At 45.3% G+C, this 26,387-nt stretch overlaps 3 protein-coding genes across 3 annotated transcripts; 1 reads left to right on the top strand and 2 right to left on the bottom strand.

Annotated features, from left to right (window-relative positions):
- Positions 1–602: 602 nt before the first annotated feature.
- Positions 603–2,014, bottom strand: LOC105105476 (olfactory receptor 9A4). Its single transcript, XM_010999264.3, has one exon. It carries the CDS (start codon positions 1,996–1,998, stop codon positions 1,054–1,056), a length of 945 nt encoding a protein of 314 aa, XP_010997566.2. The 5' UTR covers positions 1,999–2,014; the 3' UTR covers positions 603–1,053.
- A 10,438-nt stretch (positions 2,015–12,452) lies between these two features.
- On the top strand, positions 12,453–13,941 carry LOC105105477 (olfactory receptor 6V1). Its single transcript, XM_010999266.3, has one exon. The coding sequence runs from the start codon at positions 12,474–12,476 to the stop codon at positions 13,602–13,604; it is 1,131 nt and encodes a 376-aa protein (XP_010997568.3). The 5' UTR covers positions 12,453–12,473; the 3' UTR covers positions 13,605–13,941.
- A 7,611-nt stretch (positions 13,942–21,552) lies between these two features.
- On the bottom strand, positions 21,553–22,512 carry LOC105105480 (olfactory receptor 6V1). Its single transcript, XM_010999268.3, has one exon. The coding sequence runs from the start codon at positions 22,510–22,512 to the stop codon at positions 21,553–21,555; it is 960 nt and encodes a 319-aa protein (XP_010997570.3).
- Positions 22,513–26,387: the final 3,875 nt, after the last annotated feature.

Genomic DNA, 26,387 nt, shown 5'->3' with positions numbered 1-26,387 from the left:
GGTGAGGGAGGAGAATGGGAATTTTGGAGGAGGAGGAGGGGAGGGATGGGAGTGCGTCAGCAGTGGCAGGTCACAGCCTCACTCCTGAGCCTCACTCCTGACGAAACGGGAGGAACGGGAAGAAGGAGGAAAAGAGAACTGGAGGACAAAGGGAGAGGAAGAAGCAGGGAAGTTGGTGGGTGAACAGGGGACAAGCAAGGCAGGGAGCAAGCGGCATGGAGATGACAAATAGAAGAACCAAAGAAACTGGACATGAGGACCGGGAGGCTCTCTTCATTGTCCTAAGTTTTCAGCAGCCCAGGAAAACCTAAGACACACATAGCCTTACTACAAATTAGAAAAAGGTACCCTCTGTGGGTGAGTGAATTAAAACAGAGGTATTCCTCTAGTGAGAACAGACCTCATGAAATGAACCGGGGGGGGGGGGGGCGAGGGTATTTATGGTTCAGCCTTCAACCCTTTCTCGGCCAGGAGAGTCCTACCAGGACCCCCGCTGGCTGGCTGGCAGAGCAGGAGCTGGGTTGCAGGCTCGCTCACCAGCTCATCCGGTGCTCCTGTTCAGCACACATACTCAGGAGACATGGCGGTCTCGCATCTCATCGCCAACAGGAAGGCGTCCTCTCACGGTTCTCTTTGGAACCCTAAGTAACCCCATAAACCCCTGCTTGTCAGCTTAGTTGCCCTATTCAGGGCTGGCAAGATGTGCTGAGTCTTATCATTTCAGTAAACTCCTACCTCCAAAGCCCTTCCTTGAACAAAATGAAATTTCTATAATTACACTGCCAAACAGTCATGCCCACATCACAAGAATATGGTTCTTTGAGTTCAACAGTGGAAGCAAACAGAAACTAAGGCTGCAAGATTCTAGTGAGTGGAGAGTGGGTTTTATTTTTACCTTGCCTTCTCTATGTCCATGGCTTGATCAGAAGTTGTTCACCACTATTTGATTCTTCTAAAGATGATAATGGTAAAGAGGAGAGAAATGAGTGTTTTCAAGGTTTCTGCGTAATACAGAATGTGAACTCTCCCACCTAAGACTGGCTGGGAGAAGGGTTAATCCTTGAGGAGCTGACAACAGCGTCTCACTCCATCTCCAAGGGCCTCTTTGACTTTGTCATTCCGGAGAGTGAAGACGAAAGGGTTCAGAAAAGGGGTCAACACGCAAATCAGCAGGGAGACTATCTTGTTGTACTCAGCTGCCTGGGTTTGCTTGGGCTTCACGAAGAGGAACAAGCAGCTGCCATAGCCGATCACCACAAAGGTGAAGTGGGAGGCACAAGTCGAAAAGGCTTTCCTGCGGCCAGAGGCCGTGGGGATCTTGAGGATGGTGGAGATGACGTAGGTGTAGGAGACAATTGCTGGGGCCAGAGAACCAATGATAATGAAAATAGCCATTAAAAAGAGAACAAACTCTGTGAAAAGAGTGTCATCACACGAGAGTTTGAGCAACTGTCCTCGGTCACAGAAAAAATGATCTAACAGGTTTGATTTGCAGAAGGTAAACTGAAACGTGGCATAGACTGGCCAGATTTCAGAGAGGAAGCCAAACACCCATGACACAGTCACCACCGAGATGCAGGTGCGGCTGTTCATGATGACGTTGTACCTCAAAGGGCTACACACGGCCACGTAACGGTCCACGGCCATCACGCCCATTAATGCAAACTCTGTGGTCCCCACAGCGAGGTACAGGAAGAGCTGGGTGACACAGGCAGTCAGAGATATTGTCTGCATCCCAGGGAGCAGCAACCCCCAGAGCATCACGGGGACGATAATGGAAGTTGTCGTACTCTCCAAGGCAGAGAGGTGGCCAAGGAAGAAATACATGGGGGACCACAGACGTTTATCAACGCAGACAATCACGATGATGACCGTGTTTCCCATCAATGTCGCTAAGTAGAAGAAGAAGAATACAGCAAAAAGAATTTGATGGAGTTCTTGGGACCCAGGGAAGCCTAAAAGGCAGAATTCAGTGGCACTTGAGTGACTGCTCATCATTCGGTCCTTGTTTGTGCTCCTTGTGAAACCTAGAGATCAGAAGAGAAGAAACACTGCCTCACCTGGTCCTGCTCTCAAGAGAGAAGGAGGACAGATGAGGATGAAGAGCTATTTCTCACCTCATGAGCCAGGGGGACCCCTATTACCATGCTCTGCACAAAGCCAGACTCAGAAGTTGTCACCTCACATCCAGCTCCAGGCTAGCTGCCCGGAAGGGGTAAAGATACCTTTGTCTTTACTTGTGAGAAGAAAACCTCCCTTGTCTTTTCCCCAGTAACATGCTTTCTCACAGGGGACAAAGGTTAAGGCTTCTGAAACAGGCCACATTCAATGCTGAGTCAGGCCCTCAGGTCCTGGGGTTGCCCTCTCCTCTTAGGCTAAGTGTAACAGAGGACTTAATGGCATTTCAGATGATGCCCAAAGGATGGAACTTCGAACCTCACCCCTCATTCTTATTGGTTCTACATAAATCCACCTTGGGGTCAGTAGAAAAGAGGCCGGGGGTCTAAGGGCAATAACCCTGCTTTTCCCAGATTTTAAAATCCACATATTACAGAGCAACGAGGGCTCCAAACAGGGCCTCTGGAGCTTGGGGTGTTTTTCCAGATAGACTCACTCATCTCTAACCCAGCGCAGCTGCTATCCAAATCTTGGCAGGAAGGAAGGATGGGATCTGGCATTGACACGTTTAGATCCAAGGCTCTCAGCTGCCCAGGATGCCTGGATATCTGCTGCTCGCCTCACCCAACCCATAAGCTAATGTCATCTCCTCTGAGGACTCTTTCCAATCACCGTCCCTGAAACAGGAAAGACAGGTTCATTCCTGGATTTTAGTTTTCCTCATAGCACTTACTGTTACCTGGCATTATGTTAATGTTTAATTTTCTATGTCATGTCCTTAATGTAACATGGAACAAATGCAGCAGTGAATAGAAAAAAACAAAGGTCCCTGCACCGTGGAGCTTGTATTCAAGGAGAGGATGGAGTTTATTCCACACAAAAACAGGTGAGTAAAATATTTAAGATGTTGGTTCGTTAATCATGCCATAGAAAAATACTCCAAGGAAAAGGGACAGGAGATTTAATTTTACTTATTCATTTTTCATGTGTGATATTGGAATATGAACTCCATGAAAGCAAAGACATATCTTCTATATACATACATGTATATTACATATAAATATCAATAAATTATGCTTGAGACAAATAAGTAGCGGTAAAATTCCTTTAGTAGATGAAGGGTGTGTGAATATATAATATGTGATTAAGTAGTACTAGGCCCTGGCCAAGGCTAGTGGGCCATACGCCCTCCATCCTAATCTGCCTGGTTTCCTTCCTGCCTCGCATTACTATTTTCCCTTCCTTCTTCCCTTCCTGAGGCAACCGCCTCAATGTCTCTGTGCATCTTTTACTTCAGGGCAATCTGGCTTCAAGGACAGAACGGTTGGAAGTGCTCAGTGCTCTGCTTTTCCACAATTCCTGCATCACCACCCCTAGATGAACACACGGGAGAGAGGAGGCTCCTGACTGACGCGGGGAGCTGGGCCTGGCCCGAGCCCTGGGGCAGAGAGGAGCTGCATCTGCTCTCTGTGTGCAGGGGGCTTTGGGGATGAGCCCACTCTCTCTGCTGCCCCCCAGCCCGCTCTCCAGGCTGTAGGTGTCCTTCTAGAAGGCAGCTGAGCCCGCAACTCCCCATCCTCATCCTCTCCTACTCCTTCCTTTGAAGACGGGACCCCTGAGAAGACGCGCACCTCTGCGGAAGGGCTGCTCCACCACGTCCCGTGCCCTCCAGGGCTCGGCCAAGGCTGCTCCTGTCTGGGCACCGCTGAGCCACGCACAGGGGTCACAGCACCTTGCTGCCGCCTCCTCTCATGGTGAGGAAGGAAACTGCCTTCAGGAACTCAGGGGGAAGTCCGGAAACAACAGTGCTGTGGGGAGCTAAGGATCTCTCTCTCCTTCCCACTTCCCTCCTTCCTAAGGGGACCTAGTCACTGAGGTGCCTCTTCTTAATTAGCCCAGGACCGGGGCATCCCTCAGCGATCAGTCTGCGGGGAGCAGAACAAACTTTTAGTTATTCCCACTTCTGATTAATTAAGTTTCAGAACTTTTAAAATTTTTGTTTAATGGGAAACCCGAAATCTCACCAGAGGCTTCTCAATACCAAGGCTGTCGTCTCAAAGGCCCCAAGTCTAGGTTCCAGAAGATGTCTCCCCCTCTAAGCAGGTCACTCCTCCTGCTCTTGGTGCTGAGCTCTTCCCAGGACTCCCTTAGATAATGGAGCCAAAATCAGCTCCCTCTCCGCTAACAGCAAACTCCACAACTGACCTCTAAAACACACACCAGTATCCAAAAAAAAGAAAAAAGCCTGCATGCTGGCCTCTGTCAAAGCCTTAACTCACCAGAAATCCCCCACAAAGTCTGATTTCCCCTTCACTCACTTTACAGCCACTTCTGGTCCTAACCCTGTCGACTCCCCAGAACCCCGTGGAGAGGTCCCAACCCTAAATCAAATCCATTCTCTGCTATGGTCTCAGAGTCCACCTTCTCATACCTGGGCACCTGTCTGCTTTCAAGCAAGATTCCTGCCGCCCCTGACCTCTGTGGCTGGTCCCAGATTACCCGCAGGGCGCTTCCGTGCGGGAAGGGCATACGGACAGCCTAAGGTAGGCACTCGTATTACAGCCTGGGCCAACTGACAGGACATGAACTGGAAATCTGTTTGGTGCTGGAGTGAGACAGAATACAAAGCATTTACCTAGATTTTGGATTTCATTTTAAGTATCTTCATTAATCCAAGAATGTCAATTGGTACAAAAGGGTATAAATTGAGAATAACCTTCCTTGCGTTCCTCAAAGTGCCTGAGCCAAACCAGACTGCCATGTAACTGATGAAAAATTTCCTAAGCAGGTTCCTAGTCTTTTAAAGAAAATGCTGTGAGAATCAATAAACAATGTCCTACTGTAAAGCACAGGGAATTATATTCAACGACTTGTGGTAACCTTTAATGAAAAAGAATATATACATATACATACACATACACATACACATACACATATACATATACATATACATATACATATACATATACATATACATACACATACACATATATAGAACTGAATCACTATTCAGTACACCAGAAACTAATACAACATTGTAAATCAACTGTACTTCAATAAAAAATTTTTTAATAAAATAAAATAAAGAAAATGCTGTGAAAATCTGTTTTACAATCATGACTTTGTCACTTAACAGTATATAAAATACACTATCTCATATCAAAACATAATGCCCCAATTCCTTTTTTGCATAGCATTCCATTTTATGAATGTCCTTTTTATTTTGGCAACTGCCTATTGATCAATTTTTGTTGTTGCTTCTATTTTTATTATGAAAATGATGCTACAGATATTCTTAGACATGTATAAGTCCATACATACTTAAACATATGGAATAAATCCAGAGCATTGGAATTTCTAGTTCAGAAGATAGATGTACCTGTTTCTTTTTACTGGCATCAATTTATACTCTACAGATTTTTTTCTAGACAATGAAGATTTATTCCCCTAAAAATACTCAAACAGAAGTATTTATAAGTGTAAGAAAAATTAGACTATAGCACAAACAAGAAGTGAAGTTTTAAAACTCCTTTGTTAAAGGTTAATGCAATAAGAAGACTAAACATTTGTTTTACATATTAACTGGTTTTTAGTAATTTTTATTTTACCAGTGAGGAAACTGAAGAGCAGGGAAGTGACTAGTCAGAATGCCACGCAGCGCTGGAGAAGGTTTTGAATGCATTTGCTGGAACAGAAAGAGCCTTCTTCTTCTGCCACACTACACTACTCCTTATCCAGTGTTTAGGAGGATTACTAGCATGCAACCAGACCTGAATTTTCAGTCCTTTCCCTTCTCCTTTTTCCTTTTCAGGCAAGCTATGGAACTATTTTCTGTAATATGAAGCTAAAGAGAATCTTCCATCTCAAGCACTGGGAAAAACATTGTCTGGTCCCTGGACATGTTTCAGGGTTTGCTATGATTTATCTATGCTCAGTCGATCCCACTGAAAGTTTTCTTTAGCTCTGCTGTCATTTCTGGATGCTCTTGCTCGTGCTGCTCATATTGCTTCTCCTGTCAAATGATGGAGCAGTTGCTCCGAAGTCTGTTCCTGCTGTCCCACTGAAACAGGTGTCTCCATAGTCCCTCTAATCACTCCACAGCCCTTTTCCTCAGTCCACTCACTGCTTCTCTACTGCGCTTTTTCACAGTGACTGGCCAAGTCATGTCACACCTGTCACCCCACTTTTGGCAGGGAGTGATTGCAGAATTTCCCAGAGAAGATGGGTGGGGAGAAAGGAAATATCTCTCTATATTTAAAATAAACTTTTGTAGAGTTTTATACTCTATAGATTTTTAATTGATTTGCACACAACTATGATAGAGAGCCATTGATTTCCTGATCCACTATGAATCCAAGATATAATCGGAATTTTATTTTAATTTTAAATTGAAGGCAACAAAAATAAGATATCTTAAGAGAAAATTCAATTGAGAAACCTGATGAAATGGAAAATATTTTTTATGATTAAAAATTACCAAAACTAACTCAAAAGAAGTTGAATAACTGATTCCTAAATATGTTCAGTAAATGAATTCATATTTAAAAACATCTCCACGCAGACAACTGCAGGTTCAGATGGGTTTACTGGTGGATTCTACCAAATATTTACAGAAGAAATAACACCAGTCCTTTGCGAAATCTTCTAGCAAACAGGAAAAGGGAACATTGCCTCATTCATCTAATAAATCCAGAACTAAGTACCAAAGACATCACAAGAAAATAAACCAATATTCCTCATGAACATAGATGCAAAAATCCTTCATAAAAATATTAGAAACTCAAATTTAGCAATATGTAAAGAGAATAATATGCAATAACAGAGTGGTGATTTTATTTCTGAAATGCCACATTGGTTTGTATTATGAGATTAATCAATATAAATCACCATGTTCACAGAAGTAAAGAGAAAAACCACAAAATCACTTCAACAGGGGCAGAAAAGATACTTTAAAAAAATTAGCAATTATTGATTAAAACCTCTCATCAAACTAGGAACAAAAGGAATCTTCCCCACATTGAATTTGGGGAGGGCTGGGGAGTATACCTCAGTGGTACTGCACGCACTTGGCGTGCACAAGGTCCTGGGTTTAATCCCCAGCACTTCCATTAAGGGAAAAACAAATAAATAAGGAAAATTTTTTTAAAAAGAAAATAACATCTAACAAAAGTGATAGTGATGGTATGAAATCTAATGATGAGATACAATGTTTTCCCTTAAGGCTGGGAACAAGACAAAGATATCTGCTCTCACCACATCTACTCAACATTGTACTGGAAGTTCTAGCTAATGCAATACAGCAAGAAAATGAAATGAAAAGCATACAATTAGGAAATAAAGAAACAAAATTATTTACTCACAGGGACACAATTCTATGTGTACAAAATCTTAAAACGTCCACAAAAAAAGCTATAGAACCAATAAGTGATTATCAGGGTCATAAGATAAAGCTCAATACACAAAAATGTATTTATTGCTCTATGCTAGCAATGAATATTGGAAATGGAAATAAAATATATAAAATATAATTTACAATGACATCCAAAAACATAAAAAACTAAGACATATTTCACAAACTATGTGTATAACCTATACACTTAAAATTGCAAAATATTGCTGAGAGGCTAAAGAGGACCTAAATAGGTGAAGAAATACTTCAATTCATAAATCAGAACACTCAATTTTGTTAGAATCTCAATTCTTTACAAACTAGGCTATAGACTCAATATAATTTTAATCAAATTCCCAGGAAACTCTTTCTTTTTTAAAACATTTAAAGGATGACTCTAAGATTTCTATGCAAATGTGAAGGACCTAGAATACCCAAAATAATTTTGAAACAAAGAATGAACACAGCAAGATTTACTATAAAGCTACAATAATCAAGACAGAATGTTATTGATATAATATCATGTAAATCACTGGACATGTAGACCAGTAAAATATGATAGAAAATTCAGACACAGGCTCAAGCATGTATCTTCAGTTGATTTTGTCCACATTATATGTTGGTAGTGAAGCAGAGCAATAGGAACTCTCGTACATTGCTGGTGGGAATGCACAGTGGTACAGACAACAACAGCTAAACATAACTTACCACACAAACCTGCAATTCCATTACTAGATAGTTTTCCAAGATAAATGAAAACAGATACCCACCAGATATTTTCATGATAGTTTTATTCACAGTAAATTGCAAACAATCCAATGGCAATCATTAGGTGAATGGATAAATGAATGGTGATAGATCTATACAGTGGAATACCACTCAGCAGTGAAAAAGAATGAACTAAGGATGGAAGCAGCATCATGGCTAAGTCTCTACAGAGTTATACTAAGCAAAAGAATCCAGACACAAAGTCAACACCGTATTACTCCACTAATAAACTCAACAAATGAAAAATCTACTGTACAGTCACAGAAAGCTGCCTGAGGCTGGGGTGGATGAAAGGGACACAAAGAAACCTTTTGGGTATGAATGGCTTTCAATATTTGGCTGTGTCAGTGATGAGACATGTATCAATTTGTTTATACTCCTTGACTTTAACCTAAAATGGCTGCATTTCTTGTATAAAAATTAACCTCAATAAAGTTGAAAATATTTTTTAAATAAATTCTGAATATTTAACAAAAGATATAGCTCACCATTGGGGTACTGATTGGGAAGAGAAATGAGGTACGGTTCTTAGGCAGTTAGATAGACACGAGTGCCAGGCAGGGGGAGAGGAAGGAGGAGGGAGCAACCCAGAAAATAACAGCATGCTTGCTCAGGATGAGGGGCTCCAAAACCTTACTTTCTCTAAAATGAAGGCCAGCAAAGAAGCCGGCTAGAATCAAACGCCGCGACTGCACAGTAGAAAGACCCGGCTTAACCTGACCCAGCGCTCATTACAATGTAATTAACATTGCAGTTTGAGCCCCTCCCGTAGGTTTCTGTGTGTGCATCATGGGTAAAAACACGCGTAAAAGCGACGGGCATGCCTGAGCACAAGGAGCTGTCAGTCAGCCTGAGCACTCCCAGAATCTGAGCTGTAAATCAATCAATCACGAAACCGCCCCTAAGCCAGGATATAAAAACAGGAAAAACAAAGGCGCCATTTTTCCTCTCCTGGCTTGGCTGGCCCCCAGTTCTTGGGGGTGTACTATATTTTACTACCTTTTTTATTTCACTAATGAAATCTTCTGTGTATGTCACACTCTCTGCCTCCTGTTAGAAATTCGTATTTTTCCAGTGGCCAAGAACCAAGGTAACTTTTATTCCCTTCTTCCCAATAACAAGGTCAGGGGAAGGATAAAGATAACATTGGAATGAATCAGAAGACTAATTAGAGTAAGCAGAGAAACTGAGGTTAGCAGAATCTGGCTGTGGTGTGGGTGTGGGAATGGGGGAACAAAAGAGAACAGAAGAGGAGGAGAAGGGGATGTAAGTAACCCCAATGGATGACAGAGTGTGACAAGGAACTCCCAGACTTTTCCCCAGACATATGTCTCTTTGTCCAAGTTCTATCAATTTTTTCTGTAACTTACTGCAAACACCTCTTAAGGGAATAGAAACTTTTCTTTGTGAAAAGGAAGACAGGTATCTCCACGTTCTTCTGTGTTCCAGGTAGATTTATACTAGGGCTTTACGTACAATGTTTCATTTAGTTCTGAAAACAACCTGGTGGAGGGGCACTATGACCCCCATTTTACACATGAAAAAACTGGGGTGTATTTATTCAGCGAATCCTTGATGAACAAGTACTATATAAATGCCAGATTTCAAACCCAGATCTACCTTCAATCCCTCAACACACACACACAGACATACACACACACACCCCTTATTTCTGTGCTTCTGGAGACACAGGCTGGACCTTTCCTCCCTGCCTCTGGGTGTCAGTTTAAGCATAACATCTGTATATACAAGCCCCCAGGGGGCTCCTTGCCGTCCTTTGTCATTCCTACAAAGAGTGCCTTGCTGGACCCTACAGTTTTCCACCTAGCCCAGCTCAGTTCTGAAACCCAGTAGGTCTCCTGAAGTTAGAACAGGGTGGATAGACAGACCAAGTACCCTCATCCTCATGAACAAGGGACAGCAAGAGAACCATCCTCACCTGGTTTCCCCTGTTAGACCCATTCTCTCCTTCCAGCCCTGCATCAATTACACATACTGCTGCCCTGGGATACATGGAGAGAAACAGTAAGTATTTAATCAGGAATTCAACATAAAGTTTTGACACATTTTAGCTGTGTGGATCTTGCACCCAGCAGCGCTAGGGTCACTTGTCCATTCCTAAGGGTCTCATATGTCAGTGTCAGACTCTGGGTACCACACACAGGAGGATCCGAAGTGAACACCCTAAGAGTTGCTCACTGTACTTATGAACTAAGATGGGTTACAGGGTATTGCATTGAATGAGGTAGAAGTGGTATAAATATAAGGACTCAAGATGTCCCGCCTCCGCTTTTTTTTTTTTTTTTTTAATGGAGGTACTGGGGATTGAACGCAGGATCTTATACTAAGCATGCGCTCTAGCACTGAGCTGTACCTCCCCCAGCCGCCCCCCACCTCAGCTTTGACCAGCCATCCTGTCTGCCCACCTGCACTCCCTACTGGCAATGTGCTCCCTTCTCCCATTATCCCCCATTTCTGTCCAAAGTGATCTAAAGTCTTTTTTTTTTTACTATGAATGGCTCTGTCCTAAAAACTCAGTCCCAGATTCAGACCCTATGGAAAGATTGTCTGGCCAACCCCTTTCAGGCCTTGTGGTTCTTTGACTCAGGACCAATTTCACACTGTATTTGTTGGAAAGCTTTTGTTTGATATCTCCTTGTCATTATTTCTGCCTGGGATAGGGGCGTATGGAAAATCTGAACTTCTCTGAGATGAAGGACTGTGACTCAGAGTTGACCTGGGAGCCTGACCTTCTACCAGACTGCCTTCACCTTCAGCCCCGGGCTGTGTATCTTCTCACAGGAGTCAGGGCCAAGCCCTTCAGTCTGGCCAGTGCCCAGGATGTGTCCTTCAGGGGCCCTGCTTCTGAGGGAAAGATACCTCCTCTTAAGCTTACTTTCAATTTCCCAACTCCTACAGACGACATTTTGGAGAATCCAGACAAGAGAGTGCTGTGGTCCAGGGTCTACATTCCCTGTCTCCCCAGTCTCAAAATCCTGGATCTGGATCTCCAAACACCAACTCTGCATCTAAGTCTGGCCATGCACCCAGGCTGCCATGATTTTAGTCCAGATGGGGACTCTTTCCTCTGTGCTTTTTCCATCATGTTATTTTTATTCCGGGAAACGGACAGATCCCCAAGCCATTGTCTTCTTAGACATAATCTAGTCTCTTTCCCTTTCTTTCTTCAGCTCATTTTCTTAAATCCTACTTCCTCAGAACAGAAAACTTCTCATTATTGTGCCAAGTAACACCAGTGCCTCATAATTCCCATAGGGCGCCCTGCTTTCCCGTCATTCCCACAGAGAGCACTCTGCTGGAGTCTTGGTTCCCATCCGGGATAAGCTCAGCTCTAAACCGTATCAAGCAACCAAGGGCGAGCAAGAGAACCAAGAACTCTTATCCTTGGGGAAGAAGGCGCAGAAACAGCACCTTTCCACTCTGGTCTCAAGGAAGATTCTTCCCCACATTCCAGCCCCACATCAGTGTGGCTGCCCTGGGCTCTGTGATGACACAGGGTAAGCCTTTAATTAGGACATTAGCATAGGGTTTGAAGATGCTGTAGCTTGCCGAGCCTCTCACCCAGCACAGCCATCCCATTCCAGCTGTGCACAAGCCCCTGTCCACCCCTGCCAGCTGCAGCACACTGACCCAGGGCAGTGGACCACAGATCCATGTCACTCGTGTCACAGAGTAGACCCAAAGCAGGAATCTCCAGGCGCGAGCAGCTCAAGAAGACGACGTGGTGCTTAGAGGCTAAGGTGAGTGGGTTGGGTTTGGACATGGGTCAGGCTCTCACGCAGCACAGACACAGGAACTGATCAGTCCTGAGTGTAGATTTTAGCCCTACTGTTAAGGCTTGCCAGTGGGATGGGTACAACGCTGCTGGAGGGAGAGCCTCTCTTCTTTAATTTTTTAAGTGAAGTATAGTTGAAACCCCTCTTCTCTGAATCAAAATGCCACTGCTGGTGGCCAGGACACAGCCTCAGATGCAGCTTTTATGGGGCCAGAGAGGCCAGAGTATATCTACATACAGCCTGGCTCCTTCCACTTCTGATCACGTATATTGATTTGCTTCCTTCTTGTCCTCTCCCTAAATGTCTGCTGCTGTGTTGTCTTTCCTAATCTGCTGGGTTTTCCTCTCTCTATCAATGGCTTTCCATGTTTTTCTTCTATGACTCCTTAACTCTGTTTCTCTATGATTCTCATCTCTCTCTCTCTCTCTTGTTTATCACTCATCACCTGCTCGCCTTTCTCTCTCTGTGTTCTCTTTTTCTGTCTCTATCCTTGTTTCACGGTCAATGGTTCTCTCTGTCTCTGTCTCTATTTCTGTCTCTCCATCTCTGTCTCTTGCTTCCTTCCCACGCAGGGTCCCAGCCCCTGGGTCATGGCAAATCTGAGCCACCCCTCCGAGTTTGTCCTCTTGGGCTTCTCCTCCTTCGGGGAGCTGCAGGTTCTGCTCTACGGGCCCTTCCTGGTGCTCTATCTTCTCGCCTTCATGGGAAACACTGTCATCATAGTCATGGTCATTGCTGACAGCCACCTCCACACTCCCATGTACTTCTTCCTGGGCAATTTTTCCCTGCTGGAGATCTTGGTGACCATGACTGCCGTACCCAGGATGCTGTCCGACCTGCTGGCTCCCCACAAGGTCATCTCCTTCACCGGCTGCATGGTCCAGTTCTACTTCTACTTCTCCCTGGGCTCCACCTCCTTCCTCGTCCTGTCCGACATGGCCCTTGACCGCTTTGTGGCTATCTGCCACCCACTGCGCTACGGCACTTTGATGAGCAGGGCTGTGTGTGCCCGGCTGGCGGGGGCTGCCTGGGCAGCTCCTTTCCTGGCCATGGTACCCACTGTCCTCTCCAGAGCTCATCTCAATTACTGCCATGGCAACATCATTGACCACTTCTTCTGTGACAACGCCCCTCTGCTGCAGCTGTCCTGCTCCGACACCAGCCTGCTGGAATTCTGGGACTTTGTGATGGCCTTGGCCTTTGTCCTCAGCTCCTTCCTGGTGACCCTGGTCTCCTATGGCTACATCGCGAGCACCGTGCTGCAGATTCCCTCTGCCAGCGGACGCCAGAAGGCTTTCTCCACGTGTGGGTCTCACCTCGCCCTGGTCTTCATCGGCTACAGTAGCACCATCTTCCTGTGTGTCAGGCCTGGCAAAGCACACTCTGTGGAAGTCAACAAGACGGTTGCCTTGGTAACATCCATCCTCACCCCCTTCCTCAATCCCTTTATCCTCACCCTCCGCAACGAGACCGTCAAGGCAGTGTTACGAGAACAGATGCAGAAGCTGAAACGTCCCCACAGGGCACTGTGACGAGCCTGAGGGACCTGCCAGGCTCAGCCAAGTAGTTCTGTGAGGAAGCGGGGTACCGGGCTGGGTGGGACAGCCACTGTCGAGTTTCTTTCAGTTTTTCCTTCTGTGCCTACGAGTGGTAACCACAGTGAGTCCTCGGTGGCCCCCTGTCTCCCTCAACGCTCTCACAGGCCATGTGGAACTGCTCCCCTCACCCACTGGCAGCGACAAGAACTCAGAAAGTAGCCCAGAGCCTGGGAGCCAGGGGTGTGGCTTTTCATAAAGGGAAGTGCATGGGCTTCCCCTTCAAGAAGAGCAGCCTGGATGTTTTCTCTGATAAAGAGTTGTTATCTAGCGCCCAGTGTGTGTGTGCGTGTGCCCCACTGCTGTGTGCACCATGAGTGGTTCGTCTACATGAAATTAAACTAAGAAATACTACTTACTGAAGTAATTGTCTTTCAATGTGTACAGGGTCCATGATATAATCATTCATCTTTTTATTCATTCATTCCACCAATGCTGAGTAGACAACGTGTGTCAGGCACTAAAACTGTGTCAGATGCAGGGTAAAAGGTGAACAAGACATCGACAGTCCTCACCACTCTTGGCTCCGTGAAGGGGAAGGATGTTGAAGAGCTGCTTACAACGCAGCAGGTGGAGAGCAGTGATGGGTTCACGGAAGGTGTTATGGGCGCAGATAAGAGGAGCATCGAGACCAGACTGTGGGCCAGGGGACAGCCCCCTGATAAGGTGACACCTTAGTAACACATTAAACGTAAGATGTACGTGGTGAGAACGCAATTCATCAGCTACCCTTGTACAGAGAAAGTAAATTTAAATAAAACAAGAGAAATCTTCATCAGTATCAGAAATAAGAACAAATCTTTCAGGAATGATGTGGGTTCTAGGGAGGATATATTCAGAGATTTTTAGAAAGTAAACTTCTTTTTTTTAAATTTCTTTTATTTTTACTGTTTTATCTTTTTATTTTTAGAAAAATAAACTTCTCCACTGTATGATTAGAAACACCTATCTGCCTGAAGGCAGGAGATTGTGGTGAATCTAGTAAATTCCTCTGTCTAGCCAGTATACACACACACGTGTGCACACACACACACACACACACACAATTTCTGTAAAATTCCAGAAAGCCTATTAGGTCTCACGTTCCTTCTGGAATGGAACACCAGCTCCGCTGAGCTTCCCTCCCACAGCCAGTGTGTGAAATTTTTAAAACACTTCAGGTACTTTCCTCTCAGAATCAAATCACTTAGCTTTCACCTATCCAGGATTTTCTAAAATGGCCCCAACTTAAAATATTCTGCCAAATTATTTCTGTAAATACACTTTAATTTACCAAACTACATTTCCCAGTGAACGTCGACGAGTTCACTCATCAAGAGAGCACTCCTAGCCCCGCTTACTTGAAGACAACAGAAATGACTAATTTCCACAAATGCCAAGCTTCTCAAGTCTGCTGTGCGGGAGTAAGCGAGGCCGGGAACCGTGAGCTCATTTGGTGGATACAAATTGTCCAGCTTTTAGAGCAGCTCACTGAGTGGTCCGTGGGCTCTCAGGATGCACTCCCAGTGCCACCCGAGGCTAACCCCTTCCCAGTCAAGGTGCCCCTTTCTCTGACTTTCTGAAAAGTTAAGTTTCTGTCTTGCTAAGATGCCCATCACCCAAATCCGAGGGTCTCTTTAGGTTCCTGGTTTCAGTTTTTGGTCAAAAATCTCAGGTCTCCTCCAATTATATATATATCAGAGCAATACTCTGGTGTTGTGTTCCTCTGCAATTACAAGTATTACTGCTGTTGAAACAATCGATTTATTTTCTCTAATTATCCTCTTCTCACCACCCTGGAGAGTAAATATTTGTAGCATAAGTCAAAGGATGATGAACAAATTAAAAAATATCTACTGATAATGGGTTACCATATATATTTTTGCTCGCACTTTACCAACTACTTTTATGTAGGTTTTCCACTGGGTTTTACCCTCATAGTCATTCAATGAAGAGAAGAGTCACTGATCCCTCCCCGCGCGCTGTGCACACTGCTCAGCACCGGCTGTCAGAGACCAAAGAGATGAGGGTTCTAACCTCAAAGAGTCCTCCGTCTATGAGAGGGAGGAAGAAGTACAATTAATTCTGGCACATTTTTATAAGAGGTTTTCCTACTTATAGCAAAGCCCTATAAATAGAGCCCAAAGGGAAATACCGATTATTCAGCTGCAGCCAAGCAGTGTTATCTGCCCCACTCGTGGATAAATGGTTGAGAGGGAAAATGAGACGGTCAGAGCAATGATAGAACTAACAACAGAATCTGGTTCTTCTTTTTCTTTTGGCTTTCTTTTTTATTGACGTATAGTCAGTTTACAATTTTGTGTCAATTTCTGGTGTGCAGCGTGATGTTTCAGTCCTACATATACATATATATATATATATTTGTTTTCATATTCTTTTTCATTATAGGTTACTACAAGATATTGAATATAGTTCCCTGCAGTATACAGTTACAACTTGTTGTTTATCTATTTTATATATAGTAGTTAGTATTTGCAAATCTCATATCTGGTTATTCAAACTCCTTTTCCACCTCTCCATCCTCGGAAGTTCCCCTTCTGTCCAGATCAGAGTTGGATTAATTAACAGTTGGAATCTCCAGGATCTGAAGCCACCCACTGTAGACTCCTCTAGCCCCTTCCTGAATGTGTATCCATCAAGTTCCCATCAAATTTATAGACTTGTAATGGCCATAATTCTAGCAACTCCTTCATAACAGTAATTGAATGTTTAAATTCCTCGCTTGAAAGGAACACGTACTGTCAGAAAGTAACTATAGATTCAGTGTCACTTTTAAAAATTTGTATTTTATTTATCACAATAGTATCCACAAACATTTGAAAGACAGCAAATAACATTTACATATGCAAGAATTAGTTTTACTCAGTCTATTCGCAACGTTAATTGCATGGTGGAGTCAGAGTTCCTTTGCTACACCATTTTTCCCAGGAAACAGAAACAATTGATCTGATTGTTAGTCTACATAAAGTCACTTGCTAGAAGGTCATCTGACTGAAGGCAACAGCCCTCCCCCTCCACAGAAGTAGCTCACACTGGAACGTAATTGCCAGAAGGTAGGATGAGATTATAACACCAAGAGCTACTTTCAATATAGGTAGAATCAGTGGTGGGATTTCAGGACTCTAAAATGCCTCCCCCAGCTCCTCCACCCAGCCTTCATTTGTCCGACATTCCAGCCCCAGAGATACTGTGTCCTATTATGCAACCATTAGAAACGCAAGGTTCCGAGGAGCTAGCATTAGAACCCATTGCGACACATGTAAGTCCCAGCGGGAAATAAAAATTTAGATTTATTCCTTCCAGCTGAGACGACTAGGGAGCAAGAAATTAAGGGTATGAAAGTTTTGACGAAGGAAGATAAAGAAATCAAACCATTCTCAAAGAAAAGTTGGGCCTGGGTTCTAGACTGACCAGTAGTAGCACGAAGGCCCTGTACACATGGGGCTTTGGGAGTTTGGTGAGCTGTTAAAACTTTCTAAGGCCAAGCTGGAACATTTCAATGTTGCCCATGGAGCACCGTATTCACATCAATCTAGTTCGCCAATTCTTTAAGGTTTAAATTTCTTGATGTAAATAGGATCCTTGTGTTAGAGCACGCAGATAGCTAGATGTGAGCAGAGAAAGGGGGACTCAGGCCAAATGACAGGAATTGGGCAAAAAGGAGGGGCATGGGCCAAATGCAGGAAACCATACATCATGCAAACAACAGGGGTCCTCAAACAACAGACAGAGAAAAGCAGGTACCTCTGGGCTGATAAGCGATCACACATTTTGGGGTGACAAGCGCCCTGGAGACCAACAAAGAAATGTGGGAAAAGGCAGGACTCTCCAGTATCTGAATGTAACCTTTTGCCCATTATGTCCTCATTACAATAAAATTAGCCTTGCAAATTAGAAGTACCCATCATACACTGATGTCATGACACTTCCAATCCAGACTCAATAAGGACAAAAATCCCTCCTCCCTTTGGGAAAGTGGAGCTGGGATGAAAATCAGGGAACAGGACCCCAAACTCCTTCCTCCCCAATGACTATTCTTCCCATTCATTTTTGCACCCTATGTAACCAACTTGCCAAAGAAACTCAGGGCAGCTGCTCACCTGAGCCTGCTAGCTCTCCCCTTGAGAGAGTACTGTCTATCCTTTAATAAATCCCCACTTTACTTTCTCAACCTCCATGTCTTGCCTCTGAATTCTTTCTGTGATGAGACAAGAACCTAGTTACCAGCAATACTTGCAACCACTCCTGAAGAATAGTGATAGTGACCCGGGGTCTGCTGGTAAATGTTCAACCACTTTGCTGACTTCCAGTATTCATCAATTTCCATGGGGTCAGTTTCAATCCCATCATGTCCAGTTTCAAGCTACCAACATGACATCATCAAGCTTGGAGATGGAAAGAGATGTTCACCGTTATACAGTATTTCTACCATTTCTGATACAAGTGACACAGACAACTGCAGTGGGCTAGACCAAAGTAAAATGCAGTAAAGTAATTAGGAGTTTCGAGTTTTGATTACCTTTGTTTTTTAACATAATCTATTTGATTGTGTCTGTTATTTAATTTTTAATAATGACTGTGTTTAATTCCTGGGACAAAAGTCATTAAGAAAGGACGGCTTCAAGAAAGAGAAAGAAAAATAATCATATGATATCACTTATATGTGGAATCTAAAAAAAAAAAAAAGAATGTATGTATATTCATGTATGACTAAAGAATTGTGCTGTACACTAGAAATTGACACAACATTGTAAATGGACTACACCTCAATAAAAATTTAATTAATTAAAAAAAAGACATTAATGAATTCATGTACAAAACAGAAACAGACTCGCAGACATAGTAAACAATATTATGGTTACCGGAGGAAAGAGGGTGGGGAGTGATAAATATGGGAGTTTTGAGATTTGCAAATGTTAACCACTATATATAAAAATAGATTTAAAAAAATAAATTTCTTCTGTATAGCACAGGGAACCATATTTAATATCTTGTAATAACCTTTAATGAAAAAGAATATAAAACAAATATATGTATGTATATGCATGACTGAGACATTGTGCTGTACACCAGAAATTGACACATTGTAACTGACTATACTTTAGTTAAAAAAAAAAAGAAAAGATGGTTCAATAATAGCAAATACACCCTCAAACTCCTTTTCCCAGTGCCGGCCTTCCCATTGCTGAGATTAGGACAAAGACTTTCCTGATTGGAAATTCCACCAGCAGATTGTCAAGATCAGCATTTCTCTAATGTTCCTGTGCATGTAAATCATCCAGGGGTCCTGTTAAAATGCAGATTTGTATTCAGCAGGTCTGGGGTGGGGCCCTAGATTCTGCATTTCCAAAAACCCCAGGAGATGCCAATGTGGTTCCAGAGATCACACCTTGAGTAGTAAGGGACTGCACTCAAGCTTATTAAGAATGTCACGCCTGTGTGATGCTATGATGGGTGGGGGGATTACTGTGGAGGAACAAAGCATGTTATTTTTTCCCCAAACTGGTCAGTCAGAGATCCCACTCCTTCGGGAACACTGTGACAAACAGGCAGTAGACTGCTGTAGGCTGCTGGTTATTTTTTAAATTTTAGGAGGAATCATGCAGAGATGAGAGGAGCAGGAGGGAGTCTCTCAGGACAATCTGAGTGGATTTGTGTGCTGATTATTTTAGAAGGAAGAAGCTGAAGGAAAGTGTCTGCATATCAGAAGGAGGTAATTGCCTCCCATTTAGTTCTTCAGTTTTTCACAAAGTTTGCAAGGAGGGTAAGTAATTAGTCCCTTGAGAGGTAGAGGAAAGAAAGTTCTCAGGATTGAAAAAAATGTTTTCCCAGCTGGCCTGTACTGCAAAATCAAAAGTATCTGCCCACTTTTTTGGAGAGGCCCATAAATGGAAGCATGCTTTGTGGTAGTTATTTTTAAAGAAAGAAGTTAACTGGAGATCAAGCTTCCTGGTAATAACAAGAGACTCTTACCTCTATGCCATGCACTCTGGGATGCCTGTGCCTCCCACCACCCCTTCTTCACAGCCTGGGGTTAGTGGGGTGTCCACACTGAGCACACTGCAAATGAGGACCAGGGCCCGTCTAGGTATCATTCTGTGAATGGAGGTAGCTGCAGAAGCAAGAGGAAATTTGCATCTACTTGTCTTGCAAAATTAATCAATTGATCTAAGAAAGAAATGGAAAATTTTATTTGAGCCAAATTTGAGGATTATAACCCTCAGGAAGAGCATCTCAGAAAGCTCCAAGAACTGTTCCATCCATTAGAAGTCAAGGCGCAGTCATACAAGCTTTTTGAGACCGACAGCTGTACAGTGAATAACGTTATTATTGGACAGTTTACACAATCCAGATTTAAGCGTCATTGTGACCCCTTACAAGGTCAAGAAGGAGTATTCTCTTTTAAGGAGTTGTCTAGTTGGTGCTGGGGGAATGTCACTATGGCCGAGCAGGTGTTCCTGCGGACGGGGAGGTTTGATTGATGTATAATGCAGATACACAGTGCACAGTGCAGGGAGAGGAGGTCAAAGGGCGGAGAAGAATTTTTATGTTTAAATTTTTCCTGCCTTGCCATAAGATACAAATTTTATTTCATATACTCTTTGTCCCGTTTTGCTAATGCCAGCCCATTCCAGATTCAATCTGGTGTGAGAAGTCAGACGCGAGAGCTATTCCTCCTCGCACCAGCTTCCCATGACTTCCTAAACCGTCCCCATATTTCCGACCAATGCCTTCCCTCATCTGACCTTCCAGCCCAGGACCCACGACACTCATCCAGCTCCATTTCCTCCTCATCTGGCTTCTGCCACTTTTGCCTTATCATGCAGCCAATGGTAATGTCCTGGCCAGGCTGCTTCCAGGAAATTCAGTCTCAGAGGGCTCTCCCTCGGGACCACGGATCCAAGGTTCTGTGGGAGAAGAGAAGGGCTGGCTTGGGAGAAGGGGCAGGCGGCAAGTCTGAGAGCAGGGATCCAGCTTTCCCCTCTTTCCTGAGCACAAAGGAAGGACTGAAAACAAAAAGGTGGGGAGTGAGGGTACATTTCAGTGGTAGAGTGTGTGCTCAGCAAGCACAAGGTCCTGGGTTCAATGCCTCCATTAAAAAAACTAAAATTAAAAATGAATAAATAAATAAATAAACTTAATTACCACCACCCCCCCCCCGAAAAGAATAAAAGTCACGCCCTTCTTTCTAGGCACAGGGCCCTCCCGACCTCTCTGGGTAAGGGGAAGGAGAAAGCGGCCCCCAGAGAATCATTCCTGTTTAGAGGCAAGAGCTTTGGGGGCCAGAAGAGAGACGCGGGCAGCCTGGGTGTGAGTCGTGTTCCTCCTCCAGGGACGGCCCAGAAGGGAGTCCCAGTGGGCGGCACGTAGATTTCTCTGTTGTGGGGGTGCCAGGCCTCTCTGGTCTCTCAGAGAACCTCCCACTTTCAAACCGCATCCTAGACCCTGAAGCCAGTTCCTGAGAGGGGACCACACCCCAAAACAAGGCTGCACGCAAAGAAACATAAAGGGATGTGAACAAAACCATAGGGTGGGACTAGAGAAGAGAGAGTTTAATAGCATATTTTCATTATAATTGGTACAGTCACTGAGTTCTTACTACGTAGCAGATTCTGTACTAAGAGCTTTGTTTGGATTCTTTCAATTGACATTTTGACCCTGTTTTCACCCCCCAGCTCCCTAGAAACCATTCATTCCTTAATGGTCGTAGGCTCACAGACTCTTGCCTTTGAGACATTCAGACAATGTGAGCTCCTTAACCGTCTGCAGAGAGTGAGCAGAGACTTGAGTAGGGGTGAGGGAGCAGGAGGGACCAAAAAGGAGATTGGGAAGCCCCAGCCTGGGCCCCTGGGTGCCACCTGCAGTGGGAGGTCCTCATTCCTTGTCACTTGGCAGGTGCTCCACGGGCTGCTGGGTCTCTGAGGAGGATCCTTGTAGACATACCCTCAATGACTTCCTTGACCTTCTCATTCCGGAAGGTGAGGATGAAGGGGTTGAGGAATGGGGTCACCACTGCAGTCATCAGGGCCACCACCTTGTTGAGCTGTGTGGAGTGGCCCTTGCCTGGCCTCACGTAGATGAAGACGGTGCTGCCGTAGCCCAGAACCACCACCGTGAGGTGGGAGGCGCAGGTGGAGAAGGCCTTCTGGCGCCCAGAGGAGGAGGGGATGTGCAGCACTGCGGCCACGATGAGGACGTAGGACACCACGATGAGCAGCATGGTGGCCAGCACGGAGAGCAAGGACAGGAAGAAGTCCATGCGCTCGATGTGGTGGGTGTCAGAGCAGGAAAGCTTGAGAAGCGGGGCAGAGTCACAAAAGTAGTGGTCAATGACATTAGGGCCACAGAACCAGAGCTGGGTTTTCTGCAGGGTTGGGGAGATGATGGAAAGGAAGCCAACCACCCAGCAGACCAGCACCAGCTTCACACAGACGGGGCCGCTCATGATGGTTGCGTAGTGCAGAGGGCGGCAGATGGCCACGTAGCGATCGAAGGCCATGACTGTGAGGATCAGGAAGTTGATGGAGCCCAGGGAGAAGTAAAAAAAGGACTGGGTCAGGCACTCAGCCAGGGTCATGGTCTTGTGAGAGGACAGCAGGTCTGCCAGCATCCTAGGAACCACCGTGGAAGTGACCAGCATCTCCATGAGGGAGGAGTTGCAGAGGAAGAAGTACATGGGTGAGTGGAGGCGGGAGTCTAGACATGTGAGGGTGATAATGGCCAGGTTCCCTAGAACTGTCAGCACGTATATCAACAGGATGAAAGCAAACAGGAGGATCTGGAACTCATGCCGATGAGAAAACCCCAGAAGCACAAATTCCTGGACGACGCTGACGTTACTCATTGCACCTGACGCCAGCTCTGTGTACTACCTGTGAGAAGCCGGGAAATCTTAGTGGGAAATCGCCATCAGCCTCTCTCCTGACCCTGCTCCCGGATGGCTGGCCTGGGGCCCCAGACACAGTGGCCTGTGCGCTGGGTCAGTCTCAATGTCCAGGAGATACGTTCTCAACAGCTAGAAGTTCTGATGGGGAAAGGAACTAACTGGTTCTGACGGACAGATGTTGAAATTGGCCACCTCCACATTATCATCACCCCTAAACTTACTCTTGTCTTCTACTCATTCATTATTTCATCGAACACATTTGTTAAACTCCAGCTCCGTGTAAGGCATTTGGCTGGGTCTGGTACACCCTAACCACCAGACGTCATGACACCTGCTGTTGGAAGAGTTCTTTCCAGGTCTCGGGATCTGGGTTAGGAACCTTGCATATTACTTCTTTTCATCTTCTGTGCTTTCCTCAAAGAAAAGCTCTAACTTGGGTCTCAAATGTTACTGCGGAACCAGTCAGAGGTCCAGCCTTGAGTGCTCCCTCTCTCATGGGGAATGCACGTCGGTCAGGCTTCCAGGAGGCTGCCGCTCCTCTGCCTACCACTTCCCCAACTACGATCTCACCCTACCCGGCCCCATACTGATGTGTGTCACATTCCGTGGGTGTTATACATGCATGAATAAGAATGAGGAATTCAAACTATGGGCCTATTTTAAGTTTTATTCACCATCACTACCACCCAGAGAGCAACGTCTTTCTTATCCAACAGGTTTCCATGACATTGCATCCTAAGGTTTTACATTCTTAAACACGCGAAGTCCCGGAGTCAGAGGTGAAAGAGTGAGTTCAGGGGTGACCTTGGAGTCAGGAACACGCCATTCAGCGCAGCAGGCTTCACTCCACCTCACGCTGGCCGGCATCGTTTTCAAATTGGCCTCCAGCACCAACCCCACTGTTCCATCCTCACCCCAACGCATCTTGCCTTCCTCCTCCCAACCTCCCTCCTCTCTCCTGGACTTTTCAGCCTTAGACCTTCCTCTCCCTGTTTAGGGTCTTGCCTCGCCTCTCAGCTTTGATGACCAGTGCCCCCTCTTTGTCCATGACGCATGCCTGTGACTCCACGCTGACTCGCGACTCTGAGCCATAGCTCCCCAGACCCCAACCCGGCACAAGCCCCCTGGAGTGTGTTTCAGGACCTGCCGTCCTTGTTGAGTAACTTTACATTCCAAGTTTTCATTTACAAAACTGATTGTTTAATACAAGCCAAATTAACATACGTGAAGTTCAAGTTGAATGTAGAATCAAATTTTCCCTACATCAGGGTCTTCTGTAGACCAGATTTTCCCCAGTCGCAGCCTCTGTGGCAGCCCTTGCTACAGAACAGATCCTCTCTCATAGACCCAGGAGTTCCGCATCCCTGTGACCTAGGCAAACTCAACTTCAGTCAGGAGACAAAGCAGGACCCCATCAAACCAGGCCAAGCGTAGTCTCAGCCACTACAAGGCAGACTGTCAAGGCCTTGGCTGGCCATTCAGTATGGATCAGGCCACACACACTGTCTGCAGTCTGGGGTCCCCGGTGTATCCTCAGCTTCGCTTACTCATTCCTGATGAGGATTCTCACTGGTTAGAGCTTCTGTTCATCTCTAGCCAAATCCTTTGGGCTGCAGGTTTTGTAGGACAGATTTCTCTGTTAATGTCAAATAGCAGATACAATAATCTGCTGGCTCCATATGATAACCCTCTGGAATCTTGGAGCCCATCTGAAGGCCTCCTCCTTGTTATACACCTTTCTCTCTCTCCACAGCACCTTCCCAGTTCTCCTGTGAATTACACCTGTGTGTTTTGACTTCTGAAGCAGCTTCCTACCTCAGAAAATGACGTTAAAAAAATAATACTGGGAGTGCAGAGGAGAGTAACTGTACCACCACCACGGTTTTTGTAGCAACGATCTTGTGATCATCAATGTCCTGGGACATGTCAGGCTTCTCAAGTGAACGGGAAAAGTTGGGATGAAGAATGGGACAGAGGGGTGGGCACAGTAACTACCTGAATATCCCCTTGTGGTTCACAGGCCTTTGCAAGGTGGGGGAGGCGGGTGACAGGAAGGACACAGCCCACTGTGCAAGCAGACCGGCTGGTAGCCAGAAATGGAGTCAAAGAATGATGGAGGAGGACAACGTGCCAGGCAGAGAAAGGGCTACGCAGGCTGGAAGACAGGACAGAGACACACCAGGAAGGAATCTAGGCTGAGCTTCCCCTGACCCCAGGACTCAATGGAAGGAGCAGAAGGAGTGGGTAACGCAGAAGACCCTTGGCTTCCCCCGAAGCGGGAGAGCAAGGCGAGAACAAGGCAGGGAGTGGCATCTTGTCACGATGAGCATCGCTGCTGCGCCCAAAATCAGCAACAGCACAGGGAGCAAAAGGACACGGGCAACTCGAATCCTTCAGCCACTTACTCGTTTATCCACTCAGACAGCCAGGACTGCGTGACTGACTGCCCTGGATATTACCAGCTCCCTAGGAACAGTGCTGGACAAAATGGGCCCAAACCTTAAAGGCAAGCTGGGCAGACAGTAAATAAGTTTAAAATGACAAACTATGGCAAGTGCTGCCAAGGCAATGAAAGGAGCAGGACAGGGCCTGAGGGGAAGGCAGGGGACTCACCAGTGCTGCACACGTCCGGATGCAGCATTCCGCGGCGGTGGCCAGCACCCAGCGGACAACAGGGCAAGTGCAGTGGGTGAATGGAACAAAGAGGTCCTTCCCACACTCCCTGCAGGCACAGTTCCCACACCCGGGACCCCTGGGGCAGTCCGCAGTAAACAGAAACAATGTAACACAAGGATGGAGACACCTCGCCCTGCCCGGGCCTCTTTCTCTGTATCGCCTTCCTCCTGTATCCAGGCACCCCTGGTGGAAGACCTGAAACCAAAACACACGCAGGAAGGTGGCAGCCTGCAGCTCTCCTCGGTGCTGACATGGCACTGAGCAGGCTTGAACAGAAGCACGACAGTGGCTCCTAAGAAGCATCTGCCTCCACTGGGGACTTGGGCACATCCTAGCATCATCCTCAGTTTGGGAGATCTAAGCTCCAGGGAGCAGGCAGGCATCTGCAAGGCCACAGGGATCACCTTGGGAGCTGTGACTCTGCTGTCTGCTGTGGGCACAGAGCAGCCCTACAGCCCCGGGATCTGGGCTCTGGGGTGAGGAGAAGACGAAGTGGGGGCAAAGAACTGGGCATCAGCTGCTTCAGACACAGACAATTCAAGAGCAAAGACGATGAGCTAAGACTCTCCCTGCCTCTGGTCAGCCCTCTGTCATAGACCCAGGAGTCCCGCACCCCTTTCTTTCAACCCCAAAGAGCAGAAAACAACTGATCTTTGATTTGTGACTTTTGTAGACATGACCTTGGCCACACTCTACACTGACATACCTCATTCACCTTTCACATTGTCAAGGTCGTGTATCTGATCTATGAACACACCAAGTATTACTTATAGTATCCTCTGCCATCTAACAGTTCAGTTTTGTCTGTGCAATGATTTAAGTATTTTAATGGGAAAATAATACAAAGCAAACATGGAAAACTGAAAAGTGATGACACCTGTATTTTTTAAAAGTGTACGTTTCATAAATATAATCAAATAAAACAGAGTTAGGGATCATTAAACACTGTAAGAAAGAGACATTTTTAGCCTCAGTCCAAAGCTGGTTGATTCTATGTTCAAATATTAGAGAAGAGAACAAAATTAAATAACATTTTTGAAACCCTGGAATGCATTATCTAACCAGGGATAGATAGATCAGCTAGAAATAGTTTGAAAGTAGAAAGTGTCTTTTTTGGTAGAATTCATCAATAGAACTAGAAAGAGAAGACGACATCA

Source organism: Camelus dromedarius, chromosome 7, assembly GCF_036321535.1.
Source record: "Camelus dromedarius isolate mCamDro1 chromosome 7, mCamDro1.pat, whole genome shotgun sequence".
Classification (NCBI taxonomy): Eukaryota; Metazoa; Chordata; class Mammalia; order Artiodactyla; family Camelidae; genus Camelus; species Camelus dromedarius.
The sequence above is the reverse complement of the archived record's forward strand: the minus strand, read 5'-3'. Positions and strand labels throughout refer to the sequence as shown.

Coding starts and splice junctions, on each gene's coding strand:
- LOC105105476 (XM_010999264.3), bottom strand. CDS start 1,998: ATGATGAGCAGTCACTCAAGTGCCACTGAATTCTGCCTTTTAGGCTTC.
- LOC105105480 (XM_010999268.3), bottom strand. CDS start 22,512: ATGAGTAACGTCAGCGTCGTCCAGGAATTTGTGCTTCTGGGGTTTTCT.
- LOC105105477 (XM_010999266.3), top strand. CDS start 12,474: ATGATTCTCATCTCTCTCTCTCTCTCTTGTTTATCACTCATCACCTGC.